Source organism: Gadus macrocephalus, chromosome 13 (genome assembly GCF_031168955.1).
Source record: "Gadus macrocephalus chromosome 13, ASM3116895v1".
In the NCBI taxonomy this organism is placed as follows: Eukaryota; Metazoa; Chordata; class Actinopteri; order Gadiformes; family Gadidae; genus Gadus; species Gadus macrocephalus.
In genome coordinates, this window is record NC_082394.1 from 6,083,238 (window position 1) to 6,093,853 (window position 10,616).

Below are 10,616 nucleotides of genomic sequence, written 5' to 3' on the forward strand. Positions count from 1 at the left end.
ATCGTTTTGGTCTTCGACCAAAAGTATATGCTTGGCATGTTTTAATTAAAAGGCCCGTTATTAGCCCCTATGGGTTTGTACTTTTGCTTGCGTAACCCATAATGGCCCAACCGTTTTTGATTGATTTCGCCTGCTTCCTTTGCCTGCCATTTATAAATGATTCGCCAATCAATCAGATTATAATTATTCATTAGTAATTAGCACGTCATACAGCTGTGTGTTCTGTTGAATGAATGCAACTGTACACCGGCTACTTTGTGGGTCATGTTTCCACGGCGTCATGTTGTTTTTATAACCAAGCGTATTTAAACAGAAGTACAAGCCTTCGATGGGGTTTGTACAAGCCGTACAAACCCCATCGTCGAGCCCTGCCCTGTCCGCTGCTCTACAGAAACCTCTGCTACAAGAACCTCGATGACCTTAGATGTGATCTTAGATCACGGTTACTTCGTGGCTACTTCTCGGCCGTACAAAGAAATCAAACGCTATAATTAAGTATTAGTATGGGCCGGGTGGGCCACAAGGAGGAGAGGCACTACAGCACAACGATAAAGATGTCAACAATTAACCTTTAGCTCACAGGGGCCGTGTCTGCTTAGTGTAATGATGGGCTATTGAAGGCTTAGAGCCATTTAGCCAGCCCTTGTCAGCAAGGGGTTGAGTGTAGCAGCCAGACATTCTAACGACAGCAATACACGCTTGATACCAAGTAGGGTACCGCTTGCCTCTTATCATTGGCCACATCAGCATCACATGCGATGGGGTTTTTGTGTGGTTGAGTGTAACCATTATCTCTGCATTTGTACTCGTCTCGTTCTCGGTGGACGCCGTGTGCAACGTCTGCTAATGGTTAGCTTTTTTTCCGCTTGCTCATCCAAGAAGACAACACGGGAGACGCGGTAGGCATACTTAAAAGCAGGGTGCCTCAGAGTTGGGAAAAAATGTATCCATGCCCTGTAGGGAGATGGTTTGCATCAGTGTCATAAATCAACGTCGCCGGCCACAGATTACCAACGCAATGCAGTCATGCAAATATGCCCAGGCATTAAATGGACCACCCCGATTAATCACCCAGGAAAGCCTTTTATTAACGGGCTCTTGCACAGACAGTTCCGTACGAGGGTTTATTGGCCGCACTTGCAGAGCGGGTGCCCAGGCTATTAGTTAGGATCTCTGTCCTACCCCTTCACCATGAGGGCATTGTCAAATATTAGGGCTGTCTGATACTTTTAAATGACTGAGCATCAGAAAAAGTGTATATTTGTTAGCAAATTACATTTCTATATACGTTTTCCTTCTAAAAAGCGTGATGAACCCAGGAGAATTAGAATTAGAATTAAAATAAAGTCGAATTACAATAGGGAATAAGAATCAGCTCCTCCATAATAATGCGGCGGATTTAAAAACCAAGCCCTGAGCTTCACTTTTAATAAATTCAACATTGCATCGATTTATTTGTTATAAAAAAAGACCAGCAGTTTGCGGTGCTCCGTCTGCCGAGAACAGGAGCTCCCCAGTGTGCAGGAGAAACTTTCCGACAAGTAAACATCACGTGTCAAGAATGGCGTCACAATCATCTTATACAACCACTGCAGACAGCTGTCACCAAGTCTGCCACTCCACGGCAGCGATACCCGACCCCTGGCCTTGTTCGGCAGGCTGACGCGACGCCGTCGTTTGTACTTGATGTGACACACAACGCACGCGTTGCACCTCTCGTCATGCAGCACGACGGCTTACTCATTTACTCCGGTTGAGCTATTACGACCACCGGCCATCAAGTGTGACTTTATGGTCGTTCTACCGACTACGGTTGAGCGCACGATCCCCGCCGTGGCTCTGGCCCCCCCCCCGGGAGGGCAGGCTTCTGCCTCTCGCTTCCACTCCGGCAGTCCATTAAAGAAGCCTTAGCAAACAGCTTAGCAGGGGGCACGTGGGCCTGCTTTTAGCCGCGGTTTATTTTCAGCTCACCTCCTCAGGCTCTCCTTCTTCTCCCCGCGGGTCAGGCAGGAGTCCAGGTGCTTGTTGATCATCTGCTGGGGGATGCCCACCGAGCACACGGGGCAATCAACTGGAACAGACAACCAGAAGAATGGACGCTTCGCACGACCCCGATCAACGTGTTGTGAGGTGGAATCATTTATTTTAATGAAGATGAGTCACACTCTGAACCTCTATCCCTCTAAATCTGAAAAGTTTGATTCACTAATTAATACAGATTTTAATGTGCTCCAACCAGCAGTATAGAATCACCCTATAATTGATTTGATAAGCAACAAAATGGGGAATGTCACAAAATCGAAGCGATGTTCACCTTTGATCACCGGCTTTACATCCTCTTCTGCTGCCAACGAAGAGGCGGTGGGTGCTTGAGCGACCGAAGATGAAACCTCCATCCTTCTCGTCACCTCCAACCCTATCTCTTCCTCCTTAATCTCTTCCTTTATCGCCACTCCAAGAGAAGTGTTTGTTAAGGGGAGCTCTGCTTGACCCGAGGCCCGGGCGAGTCTGGCCTGTATTCTCGTGCGGGAGACGCGAGGAGTGCTTTCTCCTTGTTGGGTGGTCGTAGAGGGGGACGCTTTGAGTCCCTTCTGGAAGAAATGACTCAGGATGGAACCGTCACGTGCCGGGCCCCTGGCCCTGGGAGTGCTGCATCGTACGGCTGAGGTTGGGGGCGATTGCGGCGGCGAGTCAAAGCTTACTTTTGACAGCTCCAGTCTGGAATAACAATGAGAGGGTCGGAAACATTAGAACATCTGGGGTGGGCTGGAGGGGGGGGAGTCGCTAGGGGACGGAGATGAGACCCTGGTAAGGAACACTTTAGCATACAGACAGACGCGGGCGCTGGAAAAACACACGGACTGCAAAGACACTCTGTCATGAGGAAAAAAACAAGGCATCCATCATTGAAACGGCGTAATCTAGTCCGAGGAACACAGGCATTCATAATGATGCATTGGTATCATTAGAGATGGACTTGGGGAAAGAAAATCTTAAGAGGAGGAAAAATGAAAGACAAGCCAATAAGTTGTACTGACTGAGCTTCTTGACATTCAGCTCCAAATGCTCAATTATCTCCCAGAGCACGAAAGAATAGGCAAGTTGGCCACACTCTTTGGAAAAATGTGGAAAGAAAACAAATCACACTCGGGCCATTACGGGGCAATAAAATGGAGCCAATGGGGTGTGAGTTGCTTTGCACTGTGAATTCTGCTGTATAAGGGTCCTACACTCTGCTCATTAGAGCTCCACACATCGACATCGACATTAAGTCCCAGTGGGACAAATCAAGGTGGCAAACAAACAAAATAACTAAGATCCTGAGACCCTGAGGTGATTCATCCCAATCACTGCAGGGGCTCGCGTCAGGACGACACTTTTGTAATAGGGTTCAGTTATTATTGCCGATATATTCCAACTTATCAAACAGTTTGTGGAGAAGACTTATTAGGCTTTCCCTAAATAAGGGATTGTCTTACCACTGTTTAACAAGACTAATGGGTAAATCCATATCATATACTATGTTAAATGCCAATACTGGCTCATAAGCCTAAATGTTTCTATTGGATGTGGATTTTCTTTTAAAATTGTTGAGCCATAATGGAACACTTTTTCTTTAAACTGCAATTCAAAACAGAGGACAGTTACAACATTTCTTAGAACTCAACACTTCACAACCTTTTATAATCTTTTACTTATATTGAGGCCGGATCCTTGATTAATAATTATAATGAATTGCAATCATGTAGTGCTTTTCCAGGCGCTCAGAGCGTTTACATAGTTAGTTATTTGATGCATGTGTGTGTGTGTGTGTGTGTGTGTGAGTCTTGGTGGGGGTTAAGACACCTCCAGTGTGTAGCACCGGCCTGTGTGATGCAGGGATGCCAGTTGGCGGCAGAACATTCACCACGCACTGGCTGTCGCATGTGAGAGGTGAGGAATGAGGAAACTATCAAATTAGAAACTGGGGGATGATTAGGGGATAAAGTTGGTACTAAAGCCAGGTGGGTGCTTGGCAAGGACACAGGGGTGAGAACCCCTCCTCTTGCACTGCGTGTCAAGGGATATTTAGGCCCAATCCCATTTCTACCCCTTACCCCTTCCCCTTACCCCTCCCCCTTGTTTTGAAGGGGTAAGGGGAAGGGGGGAGGGGTAAGGGAAAGGGGGGAGGGGTAGAAAGGGGATTGGGCCTTAATGACTACAGGGGACAACAACAATCAACTTTTAGCAACTAATTAAAGGATAGTTATCAACCCTGCGATCACCAAAAACAAAGGCAAATCGATCTTTAGATAAAACTGTACCGCAGCCATAAATTAATAATTTTGCCTTACCTCATTTCTGTGAAACACTAAGTCACTAATTGATTCACCCAATGGATAGTAGACACAATGATTGTGCACACTTTTGTAGAAAAATGTGTGAATGGAACTGTGTCCCAGATCTTTTAAACTGATTTTCTTTTTGTGTAATTACGCAATCATAATTACATAATCATACTGCCTCACTAAAGAGGGCGCTTTGTATATTACACATGGACAGAAGATTAAAGGGATGTGGCAACAACCATAATAATGATTACACACAATGAAGTTCGCTCATTATTGTAATATTGGTAAGAAAACGTATTAAAACAGTGCTCGTGCCTCGAGTAGTAACTTAACCATGGGTATTACGATCGCACTGCAAAAGGCCTCCTCCACTGCACTCAGCTGTTACTGTGCGTCCTTCAAGATCAGCCATAAATAAAAACGACATTCCCGAGGAAACCCAAAGCAGATGGAGATGGGCTTCGTGTCTAACAGAAACGCTCCGATGTTATTGGCAGGTGGGAGTGGGGGGGGGGGGGAAGTGGCGAGATTGATCATCCGCTAAACAAGAAGTCAATTTAATGAAAGGTGCCCTCACGGACTAAGTCCCTGCGCCCCTCTGAGGCTCGCTTCGAGACAACAGGAAATTAAAAAGACGACGAGAGAGGAGGGCGCAAACATAAGCCACTCAGGTTTGGACACTGATGACAATCAGAGACACTTGTTGTTCATGTAGTCTTTGTGAAATCGTTAAGTTGTTGACAAAAGTAAAGTGTGCTATGAAGTCCTTTTTCTTTTTTGCAAAAGACCAAAACAATGGTACTCAAACTGAGCAGATTAAGCATAATGACAACACACAACAGATTCAAGACAATTGGACCTGATATCTAGGCTCCAACACTGCGGATAATTGCCTCTTATTTATAACATTGCCACGGTTGTGCAAACAATTTTAAAGTACCGTTTATTTGATCAGACCATTAAACAAAATCATATTCTGAAAATTCCTATCTACCATTTTATGCACCAGAAAACTATTTTGCTCTATCACAGCAAAAAAAAAAAGCTGAAAATGAAGACATATAGTTTAACCTCTATAAAACGAAAACCTCACAGGCCTAGATTGATGAAAATAAAATCCATATTTGATTTATGGCAAATCCACTGTTCTCCTCGTAGGTTAATGCAAAAAAAAAATTTGGGCCGTAGCTTAGCCCTTACCCTTTTCCCCACAGACAAATTCTGCTTGAGTCAACAACAACAGCCGCTAAAAGCACACAAAGCAAGGATGAGAAAGTTATCTATCCACTTCAATTAGATTAGCTTTAAAAAGTGAAATACTGTGGGAATGTTCACCTGCTAGTTTGAATGCTCTAATAAATATATATATTCTGGACATCATGGTTGTATAGCACTTTAAGCATTTACTTTACACTTTGCAACACAGCTTGGGGAGAAAATAAAAATGTTTTAAAATTACATTCTGTATGCAAGAGTTTATGGTAATACAAAAGCACTGTCGTGTTACCTGGTCGATTGGAAGCTTGTGACGAGGTCATCCAATATGCGGTTGTTTCTAAGGTCCTGCTCGGTTGTAGACTAGAAAATGAGCACAAGAAAGGAATTAACTCGATACAAACACGAACATCAACCTCATGTACCTGAGGTTGAAACTCATTTAGAAGAGAGGATGCCTTGCTCATTACACATTGGTGCCACAGAGAAACATTAGTGGATTGATTAAGCTAAATCTCAATGAATGTGTGCCTTAAATAGGAGGCCTCTTCCAGAGCTGAGTGCACACTGCACACACAAGCCATACTTACTGAATTGCAAACTGGGCATTGCAACTTGTAGGATAGAAATTTTCTGATGCACAAGGAACAAACTGAAATGAGAATTGGAAAGATATTACCAATTGCTGTTTCCATTCAGGCAACTTCAAAGAAAGAAAACAATGAATCAAACAGCACCCTATTCAGTGTAGAGAAATCATTTTATGAAATTAAATGAATACAGCCACTCTCATATTAAATCACGGCATGATGAAACTGTGCTGGAGGCTACACACACAATTTGAGAGAAATTGATTCTTTGTCCATTTCTAAAAACATACATCCGGAATTGATTACACTCAAAGCTGAATGGAAGCCGCTTCAGTGCATTGAATCTGATCCTGCTAGCTTTTCAAAACCAACATAGACAATACTCTGAGGCTACGTGTTATGCCTATTGTTAGTTAGTGAGTTTGCTTTGTCCAAGGAAAGAATAAAAACAGAAGCATAAAGTAATTACAAAACTAACGGCGATATAATGAGCTACTGGACAATCGCTTCTGATAACTACTCCACTCACCCTTCAATAAATGGAGGCTTTGCTTCCTTAAAAGTTAGTTGCTTCAGAAGTACCTTTTTAAGATCTTTGAGGGATTCTAGCCTATTCTGTTGGCCCCTGAAGCTGGTGCAGCAGTCTAAGCAAATGCTATTCCCTTGCGAAAACAAAGCCTTTTTTCAGAGCTCTCTCCCTGCCTGTCAAGGGGAAGAGCGCTGTTTAACTACTTTGATACTTACAATTATGAGAGCATTTAGTCATCATTGCAATGCTGACAAAATCAAAGCAAATGGGACACCGGAGCAGGGTATCCACATTCTGGTGGGAAAAAGATAACACTGGTCAGTCCCCTATGCCAATAGCAAAGTCAAAAAGTGTGAACGTCACAGACTGGGCCATGGACTTATGGTAATTTGAGATGAACAGCTGCTGATATCATAGTCAAGGCATTGCTTATATTGGATGGGTCATGTGTTGGATGATTCATTTTATTGAGGAAGTGAACTACCGGGCTGCTAGAGTGTTTGGTTAAATAAAGACTTGTGAAGGGAAATTGCTGTCAAATTGATTATTTATGCTTCAAATATAACACCTTTTTCATTAAGTATTACTTAATGAAATAATTATTTATGTGGGGGTTAGTTTGGAAGTTGGAAGCCTCTTTGTTCTATCTCTGCATTTAAGGTTTGATGGATGGTTAGATGGATGGTTAGACCAGCTGTCTGTCGCCTTGCATGGTTGACTCCCGTAGGTGTGTCAATGTGTGTATTAACCGATGTAAGTTGTTTTGGATAAAAGCGTCTGCTAAATGCACTAGAAAGGAATTCACTTATCAACAAATATTGTCAAATACATTATAGATTTTTTAATCTAGTCACAAGTTATTCTTTCCCCAGCATGCAAACTAACTTAATACAAAAAAACGAAAATGTAACTTATTAATTTTAATAAAAAAGAAATGTTGACGTAAAAAATATTAACTGGACTGTGTGAACACTGGGATAACACCTTAAATACGCAGAAATGACTGTGATCCAAACTGTATTGGTTCCAACAATAAAAGGTGAGGATGTACGTCGCGTAACATCTCCTGCAGTCCTTCTGCTATGCCATTTGATTTAAGGATGGAGCCAATTCTGCAGACCTACTTTGTTCAACAATATTGAATTCCCACTGAGTAATGAAGGCAGCGTTTCATCATATATTCTTTGTGGTTTTATTCAAAATACATTTATATCAGACTGAACTCAGTCAGGCTCAAACTACGTTGATGCCATACCAGTGTGTTGCTTTTGGGGGGAGAAATAATATCACAGCATCTGGGCAGCTGGACACTATACAGTTACTGCTGCCGTACTCAACGTTAGTAGACATCATCTGTGATTATGTCTAAATCTGTGATTATGCCTACGAACTGTGATTTACACTCAATGCTTCGTTCACACCTCAAAGCTCGCCTCTTGTCCTAAAATCCTCTAGCCAGCCCCTCAGTTAAAACCATAACAATTAGCCTAGCATGCAGGAGCTAACTCCGGAAGTCCAACTCACTTTGAGACATGTTAAACTGGGTGGTAAATCCGCTTCGTTTTGGAGTGCCATGGTCGGCCCCCGCTTATTCCTCCCAAACACAAGTTATGCTTTAAGCCACTCTCGAATAGCAGAAGTAGCTTTGTCTGTCTAGTAGCAACGAAACTGCCGCGCTTGCTTACGTCACTCACACACATGCACATGATGCACACACACAGAGCGTGACCCGTTCCTTCGCCGAGATTTGAGCCGCAAAGAGGCATCCGGCAGGGCTGCCCTGCCTCTCCCTACCTATTCATTTTATGTACACAACCCTTTCCACCCATATTAAAAATAGTGCTTTAAAAGTCATTACAATTTCAGAAAGAGAAGTGATCCTCACCCAGATGATACTACATTATTTTTTTTAAATGCCAGCCAAGTGCCAATTGCTATCAAAACAATATAATTATTTTCAATAATAAATCTTTGTTTTATAAAACTTGGTTCAATAGTAGCATAATTCTAGTATCCCAATTACTAAATGATATTGGAAATATGCTGGATTACTCTGAATTCCTTCACACTTTTGGCATTCCAATCACCCCAAAAGAGTTTGCTATTGTTATGCCATCCCATCTGGTATTTTAACTCTCTTGAGAGGGACTGGAAAGCCAGACAGTTTACCAGCTTTGGACCCTAAGTTGACCTCAGTTGGTAATGTATGTTTCGCTACCACAATGAGGAATAATATTGTTATGATTCGTAACATTCGCTCTTTAAGACTTTAAGGATTTAAGACTTGCCCCAACTCTGAGCACCTTTAAAACAAGACTGAAGACTTTTATGTTTGCTATAGCTTTCTGCTAAATCTTAAATACATTGCACTTTCTAAAAAAGCTTTTTTAACTTTGCCTTTATTTTCTATTTTAATACTAAAATGCCTTAACTTCTATTTTTTGCATATGTTTTTCTTTTACTTACCTATTATTTTATTTTATTGTATGACAATGTTTATATGTGAAGCACTTTGAGTCTGCCTTGTGTATGAAAAGTGCTATATAAATAAAGTTGCCTTGCCTTGCCTTTATTCCAGAGAGAAGTCACCAGTACCCCTAATGTTGTTCCCTATTGGTCTAATTTTGTTGACAACTTGAATTGGGGAAATATCTGGAGCCTTCCTTACAAATACCTCCTTACAAATAAATTAAGAGAAGTCTCTTTCAGAATCATACATAGGTATTATCCTGCTAAGCAATATCTCCTTAGGTTTAAGCGTGACATTAACTATTCTTTATGTGGAATATGTACAGAAACAATGGTGCACCTGTTCTGGCAACACCATCACTTTCTGGAAAGATCTATCCCGATGCATTACTGATAAACTTGTCTCCGATTTTTCCTTGTTGTGGAAAGATGCACTGTTTTGGTTTCCATGACAACAAAAGTAAAAAAACAGAAAGGAAGGCCTACCTGATTAATTTGTTGATCATTTTAGGGAAATATCATATTCACAAAGCCAAATATAGTAACTCTAAACTTTCTTTTATTGCTTTTGGTAGGGTAACAGAGCAGTGCATCAAAACCATCAAAAAATAAGAAAGCTGCTAAATCCATTCAGTTATGCTCTATTTTTAATGTCTATATTTGAAACACCCCCTGGCTCTGCTCTTGATCAATGTATTTTCTGTATTAATGACTAAAATAAAATAAAATAAAAGAGCGGGACCCGTTCCTTCCCGCAAACGATAATGATAATGTGCGTACACGCCGAAGGAAGCTGGTTATGGTGTGTTCCTCAATCCTCGGACGCCAGACTTCCGAGTCGAAGGTCGAAAGTGTTTTTAAGACCACAAACCACTCTTGAATCACGATATACAGGAAATACGAAACGAAAACGAATACAAATAAATCCATCATGCAAGTTCATATCTGTGGGAGTGCACAGGGTCACATGCACAACATTTACTATTTCAAACAATTCATAAACATGCTATTTCATCGGTTTTGTTATTGCACGTGTGCTGGTTGCTTGATCGAAATAGCTACTGATTATTTTGGGGTAAATTCTGTATAGCTGTTCAGTGTTTGGTGCTGCCACTATAGGAACTCATTAAATATTTAACTCTCATCAAGTGTAAATAATTATATTGTGTAGCATACATTATTCTTCTGTTAGTTTTGAATAAAATGCATTACACAAATAAGTGTAGTATACCATAAAGAAGCAGTGTGCATGAGGAACTCAGGAGTGTGTTCGAGTTGATGACACAAGGTGACCTTGGGTGTCTTGAAAGGCGCCTCTAAATTAAATGTATTATTATTATTATTATTATGACTCGGTAATTAGCCAATCAGTGTGCGATTCTGGCCAGTGTGGGCGGGTTTAACTACGATATTTAAATTGATCAATTTAACATGATAAATGCTTTCTGAAGAACCAAGAATGCATTAAAGAAGTCCACTCAT

At 41.6% G+C, this 10,616-nt stretch overlaps 1 protein-coding gene across 1 annotated transcript in view; it reads right to left on the reverse strand.

Moving 5' to 3' along the window:
* The window catches only part of rad18 (RAD18 E3 ubiquitin protein ligase), a 32,110-nt gene extending 23,715 nt beyond the window's left edge, over positions 1 to 8,395 (reverse strand). Inside the window, exons 1-6 of the mRNA XM_060069274.1 lie at positions 8,190 to 8,395; positions 6,881 to 6,959; positions 6,137 to 6,198; positions 5,839 to 5,909; positions 2,315 to 2,718; positions 1,972 to 2,071 (exon numbers count right to left, since the gene is read on the reverse strand). Coding sequence (XP_059925257.1) covers positions 1,972 to 2,071; positions 2,315 to 2,718; positions 5,839 to 5,909; positions 6,137 to 6,198; positions 6,881 to 6,959; positions 8,190 to 8,240 — 767 coding nt within the window. The 5' untranslated portion in view covers positions 8,241 to 8,395. The remainder of the gene's footprint in view (positions 1 to 1,971; positions 2,072 to 2,314; positions 2,719 to 5,838; positions 5,910 to 6,136; positions 6,199 to 6,880; positions 6,960 to 8,189) is intronic.
* Positions 8,396 to 10,616: the final 2,221 nt, after the last annotated feature.